The 26,493-nt window shown below is 49.0% G+C and overlaps 1 protein-coding gene across 2 annotated transcripts in view; it reads left to right on the top strand.

The window, feature by feature from the left end:
- adarb2 (adenosine deaminase RNA specific B2 (inactive)) overlaps window positions 1-26,493 on the top strand; it is an 857,007-nt gene that overhangs the window by 819,842 nt on the left and 10,672 nt on the right. For both annotated transcript variants that reach the window (XM_038798319.1, XM_038798320.1), the window contains one exon: window positions 5,559-5,737. In XM_038798319.1, coding sequence (XP_038654247.1) covers window positions 5,559-5,737 — 179 coding nt within the window. The remainder of the gene's footprint in view (window positions 1-5,558; window positions 5,738-26,493) is intronic.

The following is a 26,493-nucleotide window of genomic DNA, read 5'->3' on the forward strand; positions in this document are numbered from 1 at the left end:
TCCCAATCAGCTGCAGCAAACAATATAAGCTTGCTGACTGACTTTGCTCTGACAGCAGAGAAGCTGGGCAGCACAGGCAGCACGGTAGCACAGTGGTTTGCACAGTTGCTTCACAGCTCCAGGGTCCTAGGTTCGATTCCCCACTGGGTCACTGTCTGTGCGGAGTCTGCACGTTCTCCCTGTGTCTGCGTGGGGTTCCTCCTGGTGCTCCGGTTTCCTCCCACAGTCCAAAGATGTGCGGGTTAGACGGATTTGCCATGAAAAATTGCCCATAGTGTCCAAAAAAAAGGTTAAGTGCGGTTGTTCGGGTTGCGGGTATAGAGTAGAGACGTGCGCTTGAGTATGGTTCTCTTTCCAAGGGTCGGTGCAGACTCAATAGGCCGAATGGCCTCCTTCAGCACTGTAAATTCTGTGATTGTACAGCTCTGTGTCTGTCCAACGCCCGGTGCAAACAGAACTGGGTGAAGTGTAAATATGAGCACACATACCATGACGGACAGGTAAAGATCCATAGGTCCATCCAGCATATATCCCAAGCAACTGGGATTCCCCATGTGTGGCAACATATATGCTCTCCACCCCAGGCTAAACCATACCAACTCCTGGGAGAGGTGAGAACATTGATATTGAAAATCTTGGAAATTCTTCTCCGAACCACCTTGGCAATCAAGGCTGGTCCAATGGAATCACTCTGACTGGGAGTTTCCTGCAGTGCCTACCTTTTTGGGAGCTAATATGTGCCCTCACCAGAAACAGGTCCGATATGGAGGAATTCAATCGCACAAGATATTCTGTGAGGTCCACTCTGGAGAACAAAACGGAGGAACATAGAATCCCTATAGTGCAGAAGGGAGGCTGTTTGCCCATCAAGTCTGCACCGACCCTCTGAAAGAGCACCCTATCCAGGCCCAACCCCCCTCACCTTTCCCCGCACCCCATAATCCCACCTAACCTTTGGACACTAAGGTGTAATGTAGCATGGGCAATCCACCTAATCTGCACATCTTTGGACTGTGGGAGAAAACCAGAGCACCTGGAGGAAGCCCACAGAGATACGGGGAGAACGTGCAGACTCCACACAGACAGTCACCCGAGACTGGAATTGAACCCAGGTCCCTAGCATGGTGAGGCAGCAGTGCTAACCACTGTACCACCGTGCCACAACAGATTGAGAATCATGCATTTTGGAGTTGATTGAGCTATTTGTAGGCAGAGATATCCAGCATCGGTAAACACTATTTTGGTTTACCTGGCTGATTGCAGGGTTCAAGAAAAGTCGCAACATATCCTTTGTCCTATACTTCCATTACAAAGCTACCAAATTCCCTTTTCAATTTGCAACAATGTCCAACTCCACTATTTCCTTGGACAATCCATTTCACATATTCAGCATTCTCTATTTGTGTATTGAAAAGTGCCAAGAGAGACCAGATGTAAACATCTTTTTCTGCCTTTTAACCTCAGAAATGATAGAAAATGCTGATGTCCTACAACTGTGGTAGAATCATAATATCATAGAAAAGTTACAGCACAGAAGGAGGCCATTCTGCCCATGTTGTCCATGCCAGCCCAAAGACACCCAGGTGCCCTTTCTTTTTTTTTGGAATATTTTTTTATTCTCCTCCTTTTTCACATTTTCTCCCAAATTTGCACCCACTAACAATAAACAATAATCAGTAACAAATATGTCAATCCCCATATCAATAACAACGATCCCATCCTCCCACCAAACCCTAAACATTAGCCCGCATGTTCACATAAACAAATGACAAAAAGTGAATCAGGAATCAACCAAAGTCACCATTAATACACACAGCCCCCCCCCCCCCCCCCCCAACTAATGTTCGATGATATCCAGTTCTTGAAAGTGCGACATGAATAATGCCCATGAATTGTAGAACACCTCCATCCTTCCCCTCAGTTCAAACTTAACCTTCTCAAGAGTCAAGAATTCCAACAGGTCCACCCAACACGCCAGGGCACAGGGTGGAGAGGTTGCTCTCCAACCCATCAGGATCTGCCTTTGGGCGATCAACGAGGCAAAGGCTACAACATCTGCCTCCGCACCCGTTTTCAACCCTGGCTGGTCTGACACCCTGAATATGGCCTCCCAGGGGCCCAAGTCCAGTTTCATGTGCACCACTTTAGAAATTACCCTAAAGGCCTCCTTCCAGTAATCCTCTAGCTTTGGATAGGACCAAAACATATGAATGTGATTTGCGGGGCGCCCCCCCGCAATGTTCACACACATCTTCTACTCCTTCAAAGAATCGGCTCATCCGCACCCTTGCGAGGTGTGCTCTGTATACCACCTTCAGCTGTATCAGCCCCAACCTCGCGCACGAGGTGGAGGTATTCACTCTCCGGAGCACCTCACACCAGAAGCCCTCCTCCATAACCCAAGCACCCTTTCTAATCCCACCTTCCTGCACCCAATCCATAGCCCTGTAGTTTAGAGCACTTAAGGTGCAGGACTAGGTACCTTTTAAAAAGGTTTGGGGTCTCTGCCTCCACCACCAACTCGGGGAGCAAATTCCAGACTTCCGCTACTCTCTGCGTAAAAAATGTCCTTCCTCATGGCCCCTTTACACCCTCTGCCACTTATCTTGAATCCATGTCCCCTGGTTCTAGAATTCTCCACCAAGAGAAACATTTTATCCTGTCCACCCTATCGCTTCCCCTCATAATTTTGTACACCTCAGTTAAGTCAGCCCTCAGTCTTCATTGTTCCCAGAAAAATAACCCCATCCTATCCAATCTCTCCTCGTAGCCACACTTTTCTAGCCCTGGTAACATTCTTGTAAACCTCCTCTGCGCTCTCTTCAGAGTAGTAGGGGGAAATGGAAAGAAAAAAAGGGAAGGACATGAACAGAGTAAAATTAGGAATTGGTAATAAATTAAATGGGATTTTGCCATCACTCACCGTATCGCTTGTGGGCTTTACTTTCCACTGTCAAAACTGTCCATTTGCTGTAGAATCAACACAGGAATAAGGATGACCACTCTCTTCATTCATAACCAAGATCTCCTTCAACCCATCTTCCCATCACCATCCACCACCACCTCAATCAACATGCATGAGGAGCTCATAGATTTGAGGCTGAATAATACAGCAGGGTGGATGATTCATCCCCCCACCCTGAAGTAAAGTCGGCCTGAAACAGATCGGTCCACGACAGCCCCTTTCCTCCCCCACTCGCATTAAACACCGACTGTGGGCAGGCTAAACAAGGGCAACGTGCATAAAAAGGTCGGAATAAATGTACAGAATTATTTCGTTGGAAAGGAGGTAGAGGGGGTGAGACGGAATAGAAGGGCAGCGATAGGTCAGTATCTCCTTTACCCTGACCTATCCCTGTTCTTCTGTTCTTTTTTTTTATAAATTTAGAGTACCCAATCATTTTTCCAATTAAGGGGCAATTTAGTGTGGCCAATCCACCTAGCTTGCATGTTTTTGGGTTGTGGGGATGAAACCCACGCAGACACGGGGAGAATGTGCAAACTCCACACGGACAGTGACCCAGAGCCGGGATCGAACCTGGGACCTCAGCGCCGTGAGGCGGTTGTGCCTCACTAGGCCACCGTGCTGCCCTCTGTTCTTCTGTTCTGTCCCACTTCCTCTGCCCCCTTTCCAACGATACAATTCTTTGCATTTCTATCTTTCTTCAGTTCTGTAGAAGGGTCCTATAGACCCGAAACGTTCTCTCTGTTTCTCTCCCCACAGAGGTTGTCAGACCTGCTGAGTTTATCCAGCATCTTCTGTTCTTATTCAAGAAAAATGGCTTCTGGATTTTCCGATACAGGTGTCAACCCTCGCCTGCACTTTTGCTTCCACATTTAAACACTTTGCGGTGGCTGCATTGATTTTAATTATAAATTAGATCGAGCAGCTGCAGTCACAAGTGATACTCTCTGATCACAAATTGACTGGGAAACCTGTATGTTCAAGCAGCACGAGTGACAGGAATAGTTAAGAGGTACCGAGAGCTCTTCTCCCCTACTTCAACCACTTTGTAATTGATACTTGTCTCTCGTGAGTCCTTAGAGGCAAAATGGATTCACTCAAAATAAACTCACTCCATTAAAATGTTTCAAAACACGTTGTGACATGAGTGAGTTTCATGGGCTGGGGTTCCACTCTCCAGCAGCAAAGGGTGCTCAGATTGGCCTCTGACACTTGACACGTGGCCCCGTAATGAAAAGGGAAAAAGTGAGCCCAGTGGGAGGCACATATTTTTCAACCTGTCTGTGGTAAAGTGTACAAAAGGTCTCAGTGTTTTCTTTACCAGGGGAAATGCTGTCTGCCTATTCTTTGGGCACAATTCAGCCGCCTCCTTCCACTTGACTCAGTGTCTGGATCTCACTCTCGCTGGGCGAGATCCAGACGTGAATATTTAAATGAGAATAATTACTCATTTAACCCGATTCACCTGGTACCCGGGGCTCACCAGCCGATCCTGGGAGAACTTGCTAGGCTGTCATTTAGTACTGCTCCACACAAACGTGGACCAGGCGTAATGGCACCTGGGGGAGGGGGGGTCTCCCAGGCCATTGGAGACTCCCAGGTGGTCGGGGACAGGGCAGAGTGGTACCCTGGCACTCGCCCTGTCATCTGGGAACCCTGGCACTGCCAGTCAGGCACCTTGGCCAGGATGCCTAGTGTGGTGATATGCATCACTGTAAATACACAATGGGTTAATGTAAATGCACTACAACTAAGTTAACACTAGAGGGAGCACCAGAGACATCATGACATGCAGACGTACAGCTAATGAGCACACAGAATAGGACACGACCAATGGGCAGTCAAGACACCCAGAGGTGACACTACCACAAGGGGGCAATCCATATAAAAGAATAGGGCACATATGCTTTTTCTCTTTCCATAGGTGACACTCGGAGAGTAGGACAGGGGCAGATCAGAAACATCACACCCAACGCATGGATTAGAGCAGACTGGTTAATTAGACTGAGTTACTACAGCAAGATTTGCAGGAGAGTCTAACTCAAGTAGGAGAATTGTTAACCTTTCAAGAAATGTGTTAAACCTATCTCCAAGTCTGAACCTTCCTTTGTCAGAGCATACATCAAGGAAGCGGGTTAAAACACAACACCGAGGTTCCAGGTTAACACTGCCATGGGCCGGGCCAGGGTGGGGGGGGGGGGACCTTACCAATTGGAGGAAGGGAGGGGCGGGGTTCACAAGGGCCTCCCCAACATTGGGGGAGTCACAAAAATGGGGGGAAGGGGATTGAAGGAGGGGAAGAAATTGGGTAGCCTTCCAAAATGGCACCCCATCTGCGAGGAACCCTCCCTGCAGCGAGCTTCAGCTCACCAGCAAGAAATCTCTCTCAGTGCAGCCTCGGCTGAGAGAATCTCCCCCAGCCCAAAGAAAACGGCAAAATGCCATTGAAAAGCTGGAAGTTTTTCAGCGCTGCAGGCTCCAAGAAATAGCCCGCTAAATACCCTGTTCAGCAGACTTTAACTTAAGTCTGCCTCGATTCACCATGTGGGCCTTTACCTCTGTTCTGATTTCACTTGCTTTGATATCTCTGCAGGCATCAGTAGCACCGGACTTCGACAGCAGGGAAAGTCTCCGAGCTTCAGTGTGAACTGGACAGTGGGCGACCACGACCTGGAGGTCATTAATGCCACAACTGGAAAGGGAGATCTGGGTCGTTCGTCCAGACTCTGCAAACGTGCACTTTATACCCAGTGGGCCAAGCTTAATGGCAAGGTAAATATTTAGCCATCCATTGATGCATGTTTTTGCACTACGGTTTACAGCAGCAGTTAGAACTCATTTGTTAGCTCACTGTGAAGGGAGAATAATGCCAGCAAAGTCTCCTCCAGATACCCAACGTCCACTAACCGCTCTGCATCACTAAACTCAATAAAATCGTGTCAGTGCACTGATTCTGAAGTATCTTTCTACCTCCCCCTTCCCACAAACTGGAGATCATCCAGGCAATACCCACGCCACCCCCAACCCAGTCAATGTTGCTTTGCCTGAATGTTGCTCTCTCTTCCTTTAAGATGCCAAGCTATTGATCAGCAGTTCTAATAGGTCCTTACGTCTGTGTTAAATTTTGTTTGCTCCTGCAAAGTGCACTGGGTCTTTTTTTAATTGCTACGGGAGTCTCGATTGAACCAACCTCCACCACAGCCTCAGGGCGTGCGTTTCTTTTTTTGGAAATCTTTTTATTGCCTTTTCTCATATTTATAAGCAGTTGTTGTGTATATACATTACATTTTTCTTGCCCGTGCTAATTAACTTTATTTTACAAAGTCCTTCATTTAACTAACTCTGTGTACATTTTGGTGCCCTCTGGATCGGTCTATGAATCCCCCCCCCCCCCCCCCCCCCCCCATTGGTTTCAGCACACCCCCCCCGTTTGGTTCTTCATATTTTGTATTTTCCCTGGCTTACTCCTCGTTGCTGGCCTCGAACAGGTTTTGGAACAGGCTGACGATACTTTTGTCAAGTATCCAGGAAGCCTTCCTCTGACCCTCGGATGGCGTACTTAATCTTCTGCAGGTGGAGAAATTCCGAGAGGTCAGCGAGCCAGTCTGTAGCTTTGGGCGGTGCTGCCGATCGCCAGCCGAACAGGATTCTCCGGCGTGCGATTAGGGAAGCGAAAGCAAGGGCGTTGGCTCCCTTCCCCATGTGTAGCTCTGGCTGCTCCGATACCCCGAAGATTGCCACTATTGGGCATGGCTTCACCCTCACCCCCACAACCTTGGACATTGCCTCGGAGAAGACTGTCCAGAACCCAGCAAGCTTGGGACAAGCCCAAAACATGTGGGTGTGGTTGGCCGGGCCCCTCTGGCACTGCTCACATTTGTCCTCCACCTCCGGGAAGAGCCTGCTCATTCGGGTTCTGGTCAGGTATGCTCTGTGCACCACTTTGAGCTGCATTAGGCTTAGCCTTGCGCAGGAGGAGGTGGAGTTCGCCCTGCTCAGTGCTTCGCTCCAGAGTCCCCATCCTACCTCTGTCCCCAGTTTGTCCTCTCATTTTTGTCTGGTCCAGTCCAGTGGTGTTCGAGCTCTGTCCAGCAGCTGTCCATATATTTTCCCACATATTTCCCCCCCCTTCTCGCTGCTTGTGCCTATCAGGTCCTCTAGTAGTGTGTTTTCTGGGGCCCCGGGATACCCTACTGTCTCATTATGAAGGAAGTGTTTTATTTGGAGGTGTCTCCATTCCTATCCTTTTGCTAGTGGGCAGTGCATCCTGATATCACTCACTGTATGAACCGACCTCCACCATAACCTCAGGCAGTGCATTCCTGATATCACTCACTGTATGAACCAACCTCCACCACAGCCTCAGGCAGTGCATTCCTGATCCTAACCACTCGCTATGAACAAGAGATTTTCCTCATGTCACTGTTGCTTCTTTTGCCAACCACCTTAAATTGGTGGGCCTCTGCTTCTCAGCCCTTCTGCCAATGGGAGCAGGTTCTCTCCATCCATATATTATCTAGACACTCATGGTCTTGAACAGCTTTATCAGATCTCCTCTAAATCCTTCCTTCTCTGAGGAGAATCATAGAATTCAAAGTATATCTTTTTTTTCTACTGCCTGCTCAATTCAAGGCAATACTCAATCTACCATCTCTCCCTTCAGAAGGGCACTCTTCACCCCTTGCCTCCCAGTTAACGTGTACAGTGTCGTCCCCTCATCCCAGTCCCAGATAATGTTACTCAGAGGTTTGTACAGTGTTACATGCTGACAGTAGGAATTCCTGAGTCATTATGGAAGACCAGGAATGCTATCCTTCCCACAATGTCCAGCAGACTACTATAATGGAACAGCATTGGTAGGAGCAGGAGTATCAGCTGAGGGGCTGAAGCTGGGGCAGTACTTTTGGTCCCAAAAGGGGATAGACAAACACACATTTCAAAGCCCCCTGCTCTCCATGTTAGTAGGTTCATGGCGTCTCACAGCAAACTTGCCTCCCGTCGCATCCCCAAACACGAAGCAAAATTGACATTCGCAAGCTAATTGAGTCTACTGCAGCTTAACAAGGACACACAACACGGAGCAACCCTTATGGAGGGAGCGAACCTTGTTGTAGTGGTGGATGTTCATTGTCATATTGACAACTTCAATTACTTTGGTTGTATTGCATTTAACAGAAACAGTTTGGAGTGAATTAAATTTGGCAGAGGAAAGCTCAAATTAGTGAGAGAGCTGATTCACAGCTTAATACCTCAGTGTACAATGTGTTTTAACACATCTCTGTATTTTCCACTAGCTATTGGCAGCAAGAGAAAAGCCTAGGATTTACTGTCGAGCGGAAAAGCGGACATTTAATGGGTGGAATTTTGCCAGCCAGAGGTGGTGGACTTGGGAGTGGAGGAAGGAAGGGGAGGTGTTAAAATACTGACAAGCCAGATTGGAATGTCTCCCTATTGCAGTCCCACCTCCAGGAGAAATTCCCAGTGGCCATAAATGACAGCAGTTCGGCTGTCAGGCGAACAGAAGCCGGCGGCTATTTTTGACAATCAAAGGCCCGATTCAGGACTACTTTCCAAGGCTGCTGGCACTTCGTCAGAACTGGCGCAGACCCCACCATGAGAGGCAAGAAGGCAGCCTTCCCTGAAGTTTCCCGGGAGATGGGATGGGGGTTTCTGTGGAGGTGAAGGGGGTCATCAGAGCCAAGCAGTCAATGGCCCAAGGAGAGGCCTGCCAGGCTGCAGAGGCTGCCCCTGCTGGAAGGGGTTTCCGTCCGATCATCAGGGTCTTGCCTGCCTGTTTGGTCTTGGTAAAAATGAAGAGCTCTCTGACACACCTGCCACGGCTCCTCAAAATGGATGCACTGATGGTCCTCTGCTTGGACAGGCACCGAGGAAGATCTGCCTTTCATCTTTACTCAGCCACCTCCTCACACCTACTGGCCTTTTAAAAATGTATTCACTCATGGGCATATGTGCGCATTGCTACCTCGGCCATCATTTGTTGTCCGTCCCTAATTGCCCTTCAGAATCACAGAATCTTTACAGTTCCATTCGACCCATCAAGTCCTAGACTTGTCTAATTGACTATTGATTTTTTTTTTCCCAAACTATAATTTCCAGAAGTTTCTCTATCTCTGAAGTCAAACTGGCTGCCCTGTAGTTGTCAGCTTTATCCTTGTGCCCCGTTTTGAACAAGGGTGTAACATTGTTAATTTTCTAACAGTTAGTCTTTCTAACACCACCTCCTTCTCAACTGTAAGTTCTTTGACTGTATCAGTTAACTCCTCTTTCACCTCAGCCTGGGTAACACCTTCTTCCTTTGTAAAGACTGATGTAAAGTACTCATTTAGTATCTCCACCATTACTCTTGCCTCCACATGCAAGTCCCCTTTTTTTTATCCCTAATCAGCCCTACTCTTTCTTTTACTTCCCTTTATTATTTACATGCTTATAGAAGACCTTTGATTCACTTTTATGTTGGTTGCTCTATCTTTCTTGTCATCCAAGGTGCTCTGGATTTATTTGTCCTATCTTCCCCCCTCAAGGGAATGGACCTTGACACTGCCTGCAGTACCTTTTCTTTGAAGGTGGCCCATTGCTCAGCCACCATCTTTTCTGCCAACATTTGATTCCAGGCAGCATGGTGGCACAGTGGGTTATCCCTGCTGCTTCACGGCACCGAGGTCCAGGTTCGAGCCCGGCTCTGAGTCACTGTCTGTGTGGAGTTTGCACATTCTCCCTGTGTCTGCATGGGTTCCGCCCCCACAACCCAAAAAGATGTGCAGGCTAGGTGGATTGGCCATGCTAAATTGCCCCTTAATTGGAAAAAATTAATTGGGTACTCTAAATTTACAAAAAAAACATTTGATTCCAGCTCAATCAACTCAGATGTATTCTCAATCCATTGAAGTTGACTTCTCCCAATTCATTATCCCTGAATTGTTCCTTGTCCTTTTCCATAGCCAACCTAACAGAGAAATTCTACCATTGACCCCTCTGGAACATTCTCTCCCCAGTAATGTAATGCCTACTTTAATGAGTTCTGCCACTAACCACTACCCCCCCCCCCCCCCCCCCCCCCCCATTTATGTGTTGGGTATGCTGGGTCTGTGAGGACTGCGTTTACCAGAGCAGTGAGAGGGACAGGCTACCAACACTTGTAGAAATACAACTCTATTTTATTTAACTATGAGCTGTTAAACATACTTGCACTGTGGGTCGACACTATGTTAGGTTGACTGAAGACCTATGGCTAACCTGACCAGACTATCCTGCTACCACATGGTAGATGTTCGTGCTACTGATTATGGGCTCTGGCTGTCTCAGAGGTTGCATCCCGAATGAGCGCGAAAACTAGTGCCCTCTGGCTTTATAGTGGCCGTGTCCTGTCTGGCGATTGGCTGCTGGGTTCTGTGTGTTGATTGGTATTTCAGTGTGTAATTCAGTGTGTATCTATGCACCATCATATACTTGTGTGTATATTATGACATCTCCCCTTTTTAAAAAAAAATAGTATGTGTACGTGGCAATAAATAGTGTGGTATGTGAATGTCCCTGACTATGTGGGGAATATGTGAGCATATTTACTGGGCTATATACAAAATTGCTAACATATTTACACGGGAAGGTGTCTAGTGCAGATAGACTGTACGTAACATAACACAGAACATGAATAACGGTATGTACAAACTAGTGAACAAATAAACAGGGTAACGAAACAATCAGTCCATGAGTTCAGAGAGTTCATAAATTCAGGCAGTTCATAAATTCAGTCTCTGGCGGGTGACGAATTCTGCTTGACCAAAGGAGCATTTGGCTCTCTTGAGGAGGAGGCCATGCTCATGGATTCTCCGGAAGACACGTTGGAGGCGATCAATGTGTTCCTGCGGGGTGGTAGACCCGACGATGATGTCGTCTACATATACCCGCACCCATCCGATGCCCTCCATCATTTGTTCCATTATTCGGTGGAATACCTCCGAGGCTGAGATGATGACAAACAATACCGGCCAAATGGGGTGTTAAAGGTGCAGAGCTTCCGACTGGATGCGTCAAGTTGAATTTGCCAGAACCCCTTGGATGCGTCAAGCTTTGTGAAAGATTTTGCGCGAGCCTACTCGCAGGTGAGTTCTTCACTCTTTGGGATAGGGTAGTGTTCCCTCATAATGTTGCGGTTCAGGTCCTTGGAGTCGATGCAGATGCGTAGTTCTCCTGATGGTTTCTTAACACACACCATGGAGCTGACCCAATCAGTTGGTTCTGTTAGTTTAGATATGACGCCCTGGTCCTGGAGGTCCTGCAGTTGCTGCTTGAGGCGGTCCTTGAGGGGCGCCGGTACCCGGCGAGGTGCGTGAACCACAGGCATGGCATTTGGTTTTAAAATAATTTTGTACGTATATGGGAGTGTGGCCATGCCCTTGAAGACGCTGTGGTATCGAGTAATGATATTTTTCAGTTGTGTTTGAAAGTCGGCGTCCGGTGATGCTGAACCCTCAGCGGGTGACATGGAGTGAACCCTTTGGATGAGGTTTAGGATCTTGCACGCCTGAGCACCGAGCAGGGGAGCTTTAGTGGTCCCTACAATCTCGAAGGGCAGGGTGGCCTTTAAGGAATAGTGCAACACCACAAGCTGGCATGAGCCGCTGGCAGCAATGGCATTGCCATTGTAGTCGAGAAGCTGGCAGGTGGATTGCAGGATGGTTGGCTTAACGTGGAGGCTGTTGAGGTACGACCGTGCAATGAGGTTGGCTGAAGCGCCGGTGTCCAGCCGGAATCGGATGCGAGATTTGTTGACCGTGAGGTTGGCACACCACTCATCGTCCGGATCAATGCTCAGCACTGGGAAGGACTTGGCTTTTTTCTTCTGAAGCACCTTGTGCTTGGTGATGATGCCCACCCGGAATGGTGATTTGAGATCACCGGTGTCAGGGTCCGGAACCATGTCGGAATCGGTGACCGGTGGTTGGACGGTCCGGACATTCCTGCGCAGCTGGTGGGAGCGACGAGAGGTGGTTGTTTGAGCAGATCTGCAAAGGGCTGCATAGTGGCCAAGCTTGCCACACTGGAGACAGCGTCAAGATTTTGCGGGGCATTGCCGCTTTAAGTGGGCGGAGCCACAGTTGTTACACGTCGTCACGTCAGAACGCTCAGTGCGCCACCACGCATGCGCGGTGTGTTTGCACGTTGTGTGCGCCTGCGCAGTTCGGTCTTCGGCCTCGCCGTCCCCTCGGTCGGTGCGCGCATGCGCGGGAGCCTGAGAAAAACAAGCGAAATGGCCACCCTCATCCAGGCTCAGGCCCTGGAGCTGTTTTACGCCTGCACCCGCTCTGCTTCGTGGGGGTCTTGCCGCACCGTCTCTGCCGCTTGAATGTGCGAGTATCGGTTAGTGGCGTGCTCATGCAGAACGCAGGTTTCGATGGCTATAGCGAGGGTGAGCTGTTTCACTGAGGAGCTGCTGGCGTAGGGGTTCCGATTGCACACCGAAAATGATCTGGTCGCGGGTCATTGAGTCGGAGGTGGAGCCGTAATTGCAAGATTGCGCGAGGATGTGAAGATGGGTGAGGAAAGATTGAAAAGGTTCATCCTTACCCTGCAGACGCTGTTGAAAGACATAGCGTTCAAAACTTTAGTTGACTTCAATATCACAGTGGCTGTCGAATTTGAGCAGGACCGTCTTGAACTTGGACTTGTCCTCACCTTCAGTGAATGTGAGGGAGTTGAAAGTATGGATGGCATGGTCCCCGGCCATGGACAGGAAAAGAGCAATCTTCCTGACGTCTGAGGCAGCTCCCAGATCTGTAGCTTCGAGGTACAGTTGAAACATTTGTTTAAAAATCTTCCAGTTCACACAGAGGTTGCCGGTGATGCGGAGCGGTGAGAGAGGGCGGACGCTGTCCATACTACCGGATGGCTGATCGCTGGTCGAAGGCAGATTATTTGAGGGTAGGTCCATCAAACTCTAACATCACGTACTGGTACCATGATGTGTTGGGTATGCTGGGTCTGTGAGGGCTGTGTTTACCAGAGCAGTGAGAGAGACAGGCTACCAACACTTGTAGAAGTACAACTCTATTTTATTTAACTATGAGCTGTTAAACATACTTGCACTGTGGGTCGACACTATGTTAGGTTGACTGAAGACCTATGGCTAACCTGACCAGACTATCCTGCTACCACATGGTAGATGTTCGTGCTACTGATTACGGGCTCTGGCTGTCTCAGAGGCTGCATCCTGAATGAGCGGGAAAACTAGTGCCCTCTGGCTTTATAGTGGCCGTGTCCTGTCTGGCGATTGGCTGCTGAGTTCTGTGTGTTGATTGGTCTTTCAGTGTGTCAGTCAGTGTGTGTCTATGCACCATCATATACTTGTGTGTATATTATGACACCCATCACCACAAAAAATTAACACCCAGTCCAGTCCCTCTTTGAGCCAGGTCTCTGCTACAGCAATTATATCATAAATATCGTAATTCCATTTGTCAACCTGTGACTGTAGTTCACCAATCTGATTAACCATACTCTGTGCAGTCACATACATGCACATCATCCCTGATTTTGGCTTTTTACTTTCCCCCTCACGTGACTCCATCTAAATATGTCCTATTGCCTATTCTAAATTTATCAAACTCTCCAAGTATTCCATTTACTATTCTCTGACCTATCCTCCTTCTCAGTTGATTATTTGTTATTTCCCACTGCCAGTTTTTCTCCTCTCTGCTCTGTATTTGCCCTCAGGTTCCCATCCCCCTGCCAATCTAGTTTAAACCCTCACCAACAGCACCAGCAGACCTCTTTGCGAGGTCATTGATCCCAGCCCTCTTAATGTGTAGTCCATATCTCTTGCACAAGTCCCACCTACCCCAGAACTGGTCCCAATGCCTCGTAAAGTAAAAGCTCTGCCTCCCACTTCATTTCTCCAGCTCGTGTTGAACTACTCAATTGTCCCATTCTTATGTTCACCAGCAGGTGGATTAATTCTGAGATTACTGCTCTTGAGGTCATGCTTTTTAATTAACTTCCAAACTCTCTAAAATCTGCTTTCAGTACCTCACTCCTTTTGCTATTTAGGTCATTGATTCCAATGTGGACCACAACCTCTGACTGTTCACTCTCCCCAAAAGAATGTCCCACAGCTGCTCAGTGACATCATTGACCCTGGTAACAGGGAGGCAACATAACATGCTGAAGTCATGTCTACGACTGCAGAACTGCCTGTCTGCTCCCCTAATTGTGGAATCCCCTACCACAACGGCACTTCTGCTCTTCCTCTTCCCCTCCCGTACAGTTGAGCCACCCATGATGCCATGAACTTGGCTCTTGCACAGTCTTCTAGGAACCATCTCGCTCACCAGTATTCAGAATCGAAAAGAGTTTGGGGAGCGTGGCATCCTCAGGGGATTCCTATATTACCTCCCTGTTTCTCTTATATACTCTGGCGACCACCTTGTCTGCGTACTTCTTAGCTGTGGTGTAACACCTCTCCAAATGTGCTAACCACATAATCCTCAGCCTTGTGCATGCACCACCAATCAGGTTCCGCGCCCTGTAACTCATGTCTCTGCATCTGGTGGCACTTCCTCTCCATGTATTCTGGAGGATATTTTGTGCCGGCATGACTTCCCACATCTCACAAGATGCACATTCCACATGACCGAGCTACAGTGACATACCTTAAACTTCATTTGAAGTATGATCTGCTTTATTGAACGGCTGCCGTCCACGTGGTGTGGGTATGTTCTCAATGCTGTTAGAAAGGGAGCTCCAGGATTTTCACCCAGCGATAGTGAAGTAATGGAGATATGGGGCGGGATTCTCCCGTACCCGGCGGGGCGGGGGGTCCCGGTGGGACGGAGTGGCGTGAACCACTCCGGCGTTGGGCTGCCCCAAAGGTGCGGAATCCTCCGTACCTTCAGGGACTAGGCCCGCCCCGGAGTGGTTGGCGCCCCGCCAGCCGGCGGGATAGGGGCTTGGCGCCAAAGGGCCTCCGCCGGCCGGCGCGAGTCGGCGCATGCACAGGAGGGTTCATCTCCGCATCGGCCATTGCGGAGGACCACAACAGCCGAAGCGGAGTAATAGAGTGCCCCCACGGCACAGCCTGATCGCAGATCGGTGGTCCCCCCCAGGAACCCCGGAGCCCGCCCGCACTGCCAGGTCCCGCCGGTAAGGTACCTACTCTGATTTACGGCGGCGGAACGGCTACAGGCAGGTGGGACTTCGGCCCATCGTGGGCCGAAGAATTTGGGCGCCCCCGGCGCCCATTGAGTCACGTCAGACTCCGCCATTCTCTGAGGTGGGCAGGCCATTTTTTGGGGGGCGGAAGAATTGGGAGGATGTGGGGGCAGGCTTCACGCCGATCCCCGGCGATTCTCCCACCAGGCGGGGGGTCGGAGAATCCCGCCCATAGTTCCAAGTCTGTATGGTGTGTGACTTGGAGAGGAATTTACAATTGGTGGTGTTCCCATTCACCTGCTGCCCTTGTCCTTCTGGGTGCTAGAGGGCATGGGTTTGGTAGGAGCCTTGATGAGTTTAATTGCCTCATTCTAGCAATATTGTAGAGGAAGTCCCACCTTCTGTTTAGAATGCAGGCCATCCAAGAAACTCCCCAACATCAGGATCTTTCCATTCCTGGGAAGATCCCGGGTGGGATTCTCCAACGACCGATGCCGGAAGTGGGACACACGATTGGGCAGAGAATCGGTTTTGATGCCGGAATAGTGGCGGCTGCCAGTTTCACACCAAATTGCAGTTCACCGTTCCGTCGTCAGCAGCGTCAATGAGTTCCAGAATGCAAGTACAGGGTAGCCAGGGAAAGGGTTGGCCCACTGAAGGACAGGGGACGGAATCTATGGGTGGAGCCAGAGGAAATGGGCGAGATACCAAATGAATACTTTGCATCAGTATTCACCAAAGAGAAGGAATTGGTGGATGTTGAGTCTGGAGAAGGGTGTGTAGATAGCCTGGGTCACATTGAGATCCAAAAAGACGAGATGTTGGGCGTCCTGAAAAATATTAAGGTGAATAAGTCCCCAGAGCCTGATGGGATCTACCCTGGAATGCTAAAGAAGGCTAGAGAGGAAATTGCTGAGGCCTTGACAGAAATCTTTGAATCCTCACTGTCTTCAGGTGATGTCCCGGGGGACTGGAGAATAGCCAATGTTGTTCCTTTGTTTAAGAAGGGGAGCAAGGATAATCCAGGGAACCACAGACCAGTGAGCCTTACATCAGTGGTAGGGAAATTACTGGAGAGAATTCTTCAAGACAGGATCTACTCCCATTTGGAAGCAAGTGGTCATATTAGCAAGAGGCAGTTTTGTGAATCGGAGGTCGTATCTCACGAACTTGATAGAGTTTTTCGAGGAGGTCACAAACATGATTGATACAGGTAGGGAGTGGATGTTGTCTATATGGACTTCAGTAAGGCCTTTGACAAGGTCCCTCATGGCAGACTGGTATAAAAGGTGAAATCACACGGGGTCAGAGTTGAGCTGGCAAGATGGATACAGAACTGGCTAGGTCATAGAAGGCAGAGAGTAGCAATAGAAGGATGCTTTTCTGATTGGAGAGCTGTGACTAGTGGTGTTCCACAGAGATCAGTGCTGGGTCCTTCATGGTATATATAAATGATTTGAAGGAAAATGTAACTGGTCTGATTAGTAAGTTTGCGGACGACACAAAGATTTCTGGAATTGCGGATAGCGATGAGGACTGTCAGAGGATACAGGAGGATCTAGATCATTTGGAGACTTGAGCGGCGAGATGGCAGATGGAGTTTAATTTGGACAAATGAGAGGTAATGCATTTTGGAAGGTCTAGTGCAGGTAGGGAATATACAGTGAATGGTAGAACCCTCAAGATTATTGACAGTCAGAGAGATCTTGGTGGACAGGTCCACAGGTCACTGAAAGCGGCAACACAGGTGGAGAAGGTAGTCAAGAAGGCAAACGGCATGCTTGCTTTCATTGGCCGAGGCATTGAGTATAAAAATTGCAAGTCATGTTGCAGTTGTATAGAACCTTAGTTTGGCCACACGTGGAGTATAGTGTTCAATTCTGGTCGCCACACTACCAGAAGAATGTGCAGCTTTAGAGAGGGTGCAGAAGAGATTTACCAGGATGTTGCTGGTATGGAGGGCATTAGCTATGAGGAGAGGTTGAATAAACTTGGTTTGTTCTCACTGGAATGAAGGAGGTTGAGCGGCGACCTGATAGAGGTCTACAAATGTTTGAGGGGCATAGACAGAGTGGATAGTCAGAGACTTTTTCTCAGGGTAGAGGGGTCAATTACCAGGGGGCATAGGTTTAAGGTGCGAGGGGCAAGGTTTAGAGGAGATGTATGAGGTACGTTTTTTACACAGAGGGTAGTGGGTGCCTGGAACTTGCTGCCGGAGGAGGTGGTGGAAGCAGGGATGATAGTGACGTCTAAGGGGCATCTTGACAAATACATGAATAGGATGGGAATAGAGGGATACGGACCCTGGAAGTGTAGAAGATTTTTGTTTAGACGGGCAGCATGGTCGGCACAGGCTTGGAGGGCTGATGGGCCTTTTCCTGTGCTGTATGTTTCTTTGTTCTTTGTTCTTAAACGCTGTTGGCATATCATTAGCAGCCCTGACCCGGTATTCCGCGGTGCCTCTGCGATGCTCGCATCCACTGGGGTGAATTCCCGGTGACGAGGTACACTTTTAAAATTCATGAAACAGGTGCCATGGCTGCTGAGGGAGGGGGGGGGGGGGGGGGGGGGGGGTACAGAAAATGTCCAACATCGCCATAGTTTGCTGACAGTCGTGTTGCTGGCCGGGAGTGTGGGGCTTCTGCCGGGGCTGGGAGAGTGGGGGTGTGGCCAGGACATGAGCTGTGGGGTCCGGATGGATAGACACGGAACCCCATGTCCGCAGCCTGCAAAGCAGCCATGCAGCTATGCATGTCACCTACTGTGAACTTAGGGCCACAGGTCGTATAGGTGTTCCCCCCCCCCCCCCCCGGGCCATCCCCCCGAGGTGCCCTCTGACCCAGCCGACCCATCAGCAGGTGCGCTCCAGCACAAGCAGTGCCATCTTGTTGGCCGGGATGAATGTGTGCGGGGTGTAATGTATATGCGCAGGTGCAAGCTCCTCAACGTTCGCTGCATCGATCCTGGTGCAGTGTCAGTTTTGCTGTCGTGGAAGTCGACGAATCCTGTCCCGGCGTCAACACAGTGTCAGGAAGGGAAAATCCCGCCCCCCCCCCCATCTTTACATCCTGAAAGTTGATATGGGATTTGCTGCAATCCTACAGTAACTCTACTGGCAAACTAAAGAACCCTCCAGATAAGCAGTACAAATGGCTAAAATCTGGCATTTAAACTGGGAATTCTATCAGTATCCCAATGGAATTACAGCAGGACAATACATTGAAACCTCACTTCTCTTCCCACTATTTTAGTGGCAGCGTTAATCTATTTAACACAAATGCCTTCATTAATTAAATGCCTTTATTAATTAACAGGCAGCGCACTGACTTATCAACAGCTGATGTGTTCAGCTGTTACAATCAGTTACATTTAATTCCTGTTGGAGATGTGGGGAAAGGGCACTCTTTCGCTTTTCCGAGGAAGTTTTGAGAGAAAAGCTGCGGAAGCTTCTGAAAACTGGATCGATGCTGTTTTTCCAGGTTTCCCCAGACCTTACACTGAGATTATAGCAAGTGACTGAGAGAGCAGTGCAGACATTCATCGGAGTCTCTCTATTCACCCCCATGATCTTCGATTCACCCAAGACAGCATGTTGAGAATCTTCCCCACGTCAAAGCATTTCTAGAGCGATTCATTCAACTGCAAATTAGGTTGATCCCTTCTTGGAAAAATATTTTTTTGGGGATGCAGTGTGTGGCCAAGTTAAGATGTGGGGTGGGATTCTCCATCCCGCCACATTGGTTTTCTAGTGCCGTGCGCTGCCGCCGGCAGCGGTTTGCTCCATCCCGCCAGCCACCCGTTGTGGGCAGCACCACACCGTCATGAAATCCCTGGGCGTGGATGTGCTGCCGGCACAACGGAGAATCCGGCCCGTGGCATTTGGTAAGTGTTACATACTTGGAGGGGAGAAGGTGACGTTGGGCCTATAGTTTCCAATGATCTCCACCACAGGGAGGCCTCATGCCTCAGACTGAAATAGATTCATCAATCATAGAATCCATACAGTGCAGAAGGGGGCCATTCGGCCCATCGAGTCCGCACCGACGCTTCGAAAGAGCACCCTACCTTGGCCCAGTAACCCCACCCAACCTTCCGACACTTAGGGGCAATTTAGCATGGCCAATCCACCTAACCTGCACATCTTTGGACTGTAAGAGGAAACCGGAGCACCCGGAGGAAACCCATGCAGACACGGGGTGGGTAAACCACTGTTACACCTGTATTAGGTGATGTAAGGTAGGACCTGTACTACAGGTTCGCCGGTAGTCCCTGCCTGCTGGCTCAGCCCAGTAGGAGGAGGATAAATATGCGTGTCCTCCATTCAGCAGCCATTTCACCAGCTGCTGTGGGAGACCACACATCTTAGAGCAATAAAGCCTCAGTTGTATCCAACTGTAGTCTTTGTACAATTGATCGTGCATCACGGGGAAAATGTGTAAACTCCACAAAGACAGGGAAAATGTGCAAACTCCACACAGACAGTCACACAATGTCAGACTCAAACACGGGTCCCTGGTGCTGTGCGGCAGCAGTGCTAACCACTGTGCCACCATGCAGCCCATAGTTGATGGAAATGATTATCAACATCTTCATTATTGTTGGATCATGTTACTACTAGAATGATTGAAGGTGAATTGATAGGTCTTGGTCCCTTATGTTTTGGGATAATCTATGCACCGAAATGTCCCTCGATGCCCTCTATAAAGAAAGGAAGACTTGTAACGATGAAGCTACGTTATCAGAAAGTATTTCACCATCATTGAAGCACTATTGAAATACACTGACTGTTGTAGTCACGCTATTTGAGTTGTTCGATGGAAACACTTCTTACCGATAATGTGGAAAAGTGTCCAGCTACATCCTGTGCACAAAAAGCAGGACAAATCCCCTCTGACCAATTACTGTCCCATCAACCGACATCTGGGCCGTGATTCTCCCCTACCCGGCGGGGCGGGGGGGGTGCCCCGGTATATTGGAGTGGCGTGAACCACTCGGCGTCGGGCCGCCCCAAAGATACGGAAGTCTCCGCACCTTTAGGGGCCAAGCCCTCACATTGAGGGGCTAGGCCCGCACCGGAGTGGTTCCCACTCCACCGGTTGGCGTGAATAGCATTTGGCGCCACGCCAGCCGGGGCCAAAAGGACTTCGCCGACCAGCGTAAGTCCGCGCATGCGCCGGAGCGCCAGCCGCTGCTGACGTCATGCCAGCGCATGCGCAGGGGAGGGGGTCTCTTCCGCCACCGCCATGGTGGGCCCCGATCGCAGGCCAGGCCACCGTGGGAGCACCCCCCGGGGTCAGATCGCCCCGCGCCCCCCCTCCAAGACCCCAGCGCCCGCCCGCACCGCCAATCCCGCTGGTCAGGTAGGTGGCTTAATCCACGCCGGCGGGAGAGGCCTGTCAGCGGCGGGACTTTGGCCCATCGCGGGCCGGAGAATCGCCACGGGGGGCCCGCCAACCAGCGCTGCACAATTCCCGCCCCCGCCGAATCTTGGGGGGCGGAGAATTCAGGACACGGCGGGGGCGGGACTGACGCCAGCCCCGGGTGATTCTCCGACCCGGCAGGGAGTCGGAGAATCCCGCCCCTGATCACCAGCAAAGTGATGGGAGGTGTGGTCGATAATGCTATCAAGTGGCGCTTAGACAGAAATAACCCGCTCACTGATGCACTGATGCTGTCGTCATTACAGCCTTAGTCCAAACATGACCTAAAGAGCTGAACTCAAAAGGTGAGATGAGAGTGACTGCCCTTGACATCAAAACAGCATCTGGATGTGTGACAAAATTGAAATCAGTGGAAATCAGGGGCAAGCTTTCCCTGTTGGAGGCCAATTATCTCAGTGGCAGAACATTGCTGCAGGAGGCCCTCGGGATAGTGTCCTCATGTATAAGGTGATGTTAATGTAGGACTGAGTACAGTAGTGCCCACATGACAATGTTGACAAATGTGAGGTTATCCATTTTGGTAGGAATAACAGCAAACGGGATTATTATTTAAACAATAAAATATTAAAGCATGCTGCTGTGCAGAGAGACCTGGATGTGCTAGTGCATGAGTCAGAGAAAGTTGGTTTACAGGTGCAACAGGTGATTAAGAAGGCAAATGGAATTTTGTCCGTCATTGCCAGAGGGATGGAGTTTAAGACTAGGGAGGTTATGCTGCAATTGTATAAGGTGTTAGTGAGGTCACACCTGGAGTATTGTGTTCAGTTTTGGTCTCCTTACTTGAGAAAGGGCGTACTGGCACTGGAGGGTGTGCAGAGGAGATTCACTAGGTTAATCCTAGAGCTGAAGGGGTTGGATTACGAGGAGAGGTTGAGTAGACTGGGACTGTACTCGTTGGAATTTAGAAGGATGAGGGCGGATCTTATCGAAACATTTAAAATTATGAAGGGAATAGATAGGATAGATGCGGGCAGGTTGTTTCCACTGGCGGGTAAAAGCAGAACTAGGGGGCATAGCCTCAAAATAAGGGGAAGTAGATTTAGGACTGAGTTTAGGAGGAACCTCTTCACCCAAAGGATTGTGAATCTATGGAATTCCTTGCTCAGTGAAGCAGTTGAGGCTCCTTCATTAAATGTTTTTAAGGTAAAGAGAGATAGTTTTTTGAAGAAAAAAGGGATTAAGGGTTATGGTGTTCGGGCCGGAAAGTGGAGCTGAGTCCACAAAAGATCAGCCATGATCTCATTGAATGGCGGAGCAGGCTCGAGGGGCCAGATGGCCTACTCCTGCTCCTAGTTCTTATGTTCTTATGTTCTTATAACCTGCACCCAGGACCAGTCTGTGTTGGAAAGAGCAGTGTGTACCAGCAAGCATTGAGACAAGATAGATTGTACCCTTTACTGTATATTTATAAATAGTTCTGAGAGTCAATAAAGGCTAACAGTTAATTTTGTATGACTATGAAGACTTATTTGGACCTACCAAACTGTAGGCAACACCCTACAGGCCCCACCATCTTCAGATGCTTCATTATTGATTTTCACTCCATCTTAAAGGCGGACGTGTTCAGTTTCATTTGCTGCTCACCAGATACTGAAACAGCCCATGTCCATATGCAGCAAGACCAGGACAACATTGAGACTTGGGCTGATAAGTGACAGGCTGGGGATTCTGCGGAGAGTTACTCACCTCAAGATTCCCTAAAGCTTGTCCACCATCTATAAGACACAAGTCAGGAGTGTGGTGGAATATTTGCCACTTGCCTGGATGAGTGCAGCTGCATCAACACTGAAGAAGCTCGACACCATCCAGGACAACGCAGCTCGCATTAATCAGAACCCCATCCAGTAATTTAAGCGTTTGCACCCTCCAGCACTGATGGCACAGTGGCAGCAGTGTGAGCCATCTACAAGATGCACTGCAGGAACTCATCAAGCCCTTCAGCGGCAGGGACCTGGGTTTGATTCCCAGCTTGGTTCACTGTCTGTGCGGAGTCTGCACGTTCTCCCCTGTCTGTGTGGATTTCCTCCGGGTGCTCCAGTTTCCTCTCACAAGTTCCAAACGATGTGCTTGTTAGGTGAATTGGACATTCTGAATTCTCCCTCAGTGTACCTGAACAGGTACCATAGTGTGGTGACTCGGGGATTTTCACAGTATCTTCATTGCAGTAAGTCTACTTGTCACACTAATAAAGATTATTATTACTAACACCACCTTCCAAACCCTAAAGGACAAGGGTAACAACACATGGGAACACCACCACCTCCAAGTTCCCCTGAGGGACACACACCATCCATGCATCGCCATTCTTCACTGTCACTGGATTACAATCCAGAAACTCTCTTCGAGCAGCACTGTATGTATATCTGCACTACACAACATGGACTGCAGTGATTCAAGAAGGTGGCTCACCATCACACCCACTCAAGTGCAATTCGGGATTTATTTTTAATTCATTAACGGGATGTGGTTAAACCAGCATTTATTGCCAATCCCTGGTTGCCCTTCAGAAGGTGGTGGTGAGTTGCCTTCTTGAATCACTGCAGTCCCTGAGGTGTAAGTACACCCACAGTGTGGTTAGGGAGGGAGTTCCAGGATTTTGACCCAGTGACAATGAAGGAATGGCAATACATTTCCAAATCAGGATGCTGAGTGTCTTGAAGGGGAATCAAGTATCTGCTGCCCTTATCCATCTAGATGGTAGTGATCATGGGTTTGGAAGGTGCTGCCTAAGGAGCCTTGGTGACTGCCTGCAGTGCATCTTGTAGATGGTACACACGGCTGCTACTGTGCATCAGTGGTGGAGGGTTTGAATGTTTGAGGAAGGGGGAGCAATCAAAGGGGCTGCTTTGTCCTGGATGGTGCCAAGCTTCTTGAGTGTTGTTGGAGCTGCACTCATCCAGGCACGTGGGGAGTATTCCATTACACTCCTGACTTGTGCCTTGAAGATGATGGGCAGGTTTTGGGAAGTCAGGATTCCTACCTCTGACGTACTCTTGTAGCAACAAATGCTGACCATGCACATGTCCCATGAAACATTATATTCAGTGACATACACAAAGCATGTTGATACAACTGAGCCACATATAGAACTCCCAAGCATTATAGACTACTCACATGAAATGTCCATGGGTTATTGGATTTACACATTAACAGATACAAATATACATCCCTGAGGGATGTATCAGTATTTTAATAAATGTCACGGATGAGGTTACCTTCTGCTAAGAATTTCTTTTGTGTCGTCAGCTATGGTGAAAATTATTTCTGGCAGTTCATAAGTGACACACATCCAGGAAACTCAATGTGATGGAATCAATATTCTCCGTACAAAGTCTCCTTCTTATCAGGAAGCCTCAAAACACGGAGCCTGAAGCTCTTCAGCACAATTTAAATCCGTTTCAATTTATTTTCATGTCTTCCTTAGTTAAACGTTTTCCTAATGCCCCATTAATAACGATCTGTTATCATTTCAACGGTAATGTTTATTGCATAAGCTATTTAACTGTATTATTCAGTCTCTTGTTGTTGGAACATAAATCATTTTACTGTTTAGTTTATATTGCATGCTAAAATCACAGATATCTAAAAAAAATCTAATATTCCCTTAAGCCTTGACATTGCTTTTGCATCCCAATGGAATTAGTTGCGAGGGCAGTATTTTTAATTAAGGAATTATTGAGATGGCATTTTGAAAGATACCCTCTACATCAAGCTGCTTCCCCAAAGCAAGCTTCTCATATTTTTTGGAGGGAAATTAAAGGATTGTAGCTTTTTAAACATTGCTCTGCCACTGTATATTGAATGGCAATGTGACAATAAGCTTTCAACGCAATAACAAAAACTGTTCAGGCTTCAACTAAATCTGTATTCCCACACCAGGGAATACCGTGGGCAGCACGGTAGCACAAGTGATTAGCACTGTGGCTTCACAGCGCCAGGGTCCCAGGTTCGATTCCCAGCTTGGGTCACTGTCTGTGCGGAGTCTGCACGTTCTCCCCGTGTCTGCGTGGGTTTCCTCCTGGTGCTCCGGTTTCCTCCCACAGTCCAAAAACGTATAGGTTAGGTGGATTGGCCATGCTAAATTGCCCTGAGTGACCAAAAAAGGTTAGGAGGGGTTATTGGATTACGGGGATAGGGTGGAAGTGAGGGCTTAAGTGGATTGGTGCAGACTCGATGGGCCGAATGGCCTCCATCTGCGCTGCATGTTCTATGTTCCAGCTGTAAGATTGCTGCCCATGAATCTTGAGATAATGGTGGCACAGGGAGCGAACACTGTCTCAGTGTCCCTTAGGGCTAGGTTAGATTCAACACACACTGGTTGGAAGAAGGTAATTGAGAGTTAATTTTCCTCCTTTCAATATTCCAGAGCAATTCACTGAGACATTGGGCGAGGACTTTCACCAAGTATCTCTGGGACAAACAAAAGTGGGAAGGGGCAGAGGGTTGAGAGTGAATTGAGCGACCATAGCAATGGGTGGTAGAGGAATTGACAGTTTAGAAGTGAAGAGGTAAGGGTGATGGACTGGAGAGTCACTGGCATTTACTGCACAACATCAGTTGAGACCTTAAAGCAGAGATGGAGAAAAACATTGCGAAACAGGAGGTAACGTGGGGAGAAGCAAAACGAAGAGTTAAGGAGAGAGAAGCATCAGAGGATAGGCAGGAGAGGAGGATAAGAAACAAAGAAACTGCAGCACAAAGATCAGCTGGAGTTAAGAGTGCGCGCCTCTCAGGTGGCACGGTGACGGAGTGGTTAGCACTGCTGCCTCACGGCGCCGAGAATCCGGGTTCGATTTCCACACCCCTCCCCCAGCCCCGAGGTCACTGTCCATGGGCAGTTTGCACATTCTCCCCGTGTCCATGTGGATCTCACCCCCACAACCCGAAGATGTGCAGGGTAGGTGGATTGACCATGCTAAATTGCCCCTTAATTAGAAGTATTGAAAAAATTGTGCACCTCTTTGCTTACTTATAGTTTGCAACTCCACAGGAAATTGGCTTGCTATGTGAAAGGAAGGCCTGGATATATGTGTTTAAAATAGGGGCTGGTGCGCCTGTGTATTCTGATTCAATTGCCCTTTAACCCTGTTACCTCAGTTCATTTGGCTCCCAGGTGGCAGCACGTCAGGTCGGCACAGCGAGCGATTAAATTATAAGCTGCCGAGTGACGGGTGCTCAGAGATACAGAGCTCCAACAGGCACGTTGGTCAGTGAAAGAGGAACAATAGTGTGGCATCATAACTCGGATCTTATTACTTCAGTCTGAGCTTCCAGAGCAGCTTTGAAATGTTGCATGACTGGTGGATCTGGAATTGTTGCCATGGTACTGACCACCACCTCCAGGCTGGGATGGGTGAGCTCCAAGCTTTGCATGAAGCCCTTAGCCATGTTAGAACTGGGCACCCACCTCCATGCCCATTGACAATGAAAACATGCTGTGAGAGATCTGCAAGGCACAAAGCATCTTGGTGTGCACACTCCACTGCTGTTCTTCTGAATGAAGCTCCATCAAAATCTTCAGCTGAGGCCCCTGTCGGAGAACTCCCTGACAAACTTGCCCTCCAGCAAGTTGACAAACATAGTTTCTTATCCCCCCCCCCCCCCCCCCCCCCCCTCCCCACCCAGGCTTGGCTGCAGCCTACTCGTACCCGGTGATTCACGACATTCAGATCCCAACCCTAGACTACCATCTAAGGTAAGCACCTTGCCAACAATCCATGGCTGTGATTGCCTTTTCAAGCAATGGACAGCTTCTTCAGTTCAGGTGTAGTTCTTGCCCTGCCCCATGGGGCTTCAGCGGCTGGTTTATGGAACTCCGATAGGAGACATGTAGAAAGGGTGGGTTGGAGGTGCGAGAAGGGGGAAGGGGTCGATAGAGTCCGTGGTCACACCATCTGCAGCTTGCCTTTTTATGCCAGATAG

The sequence above is a fragment of the Scyliorhinus canicula genome, chromosome 5, assembly GCF_902713615.1.
Source record: "Scyliorhinus canicula chromosome 5, sScyCan1.1, whole genome shotgun sequence".
In the NCBI taxonomy this organism is placed as follows: domain Eukaryota; kingdom Metazoa; phylum Chordata; class Chondrichthyes; order Carcharhiniformes; family Scyliorhinidae; genus Scyliorhinus; species Scyliorhinus canicula.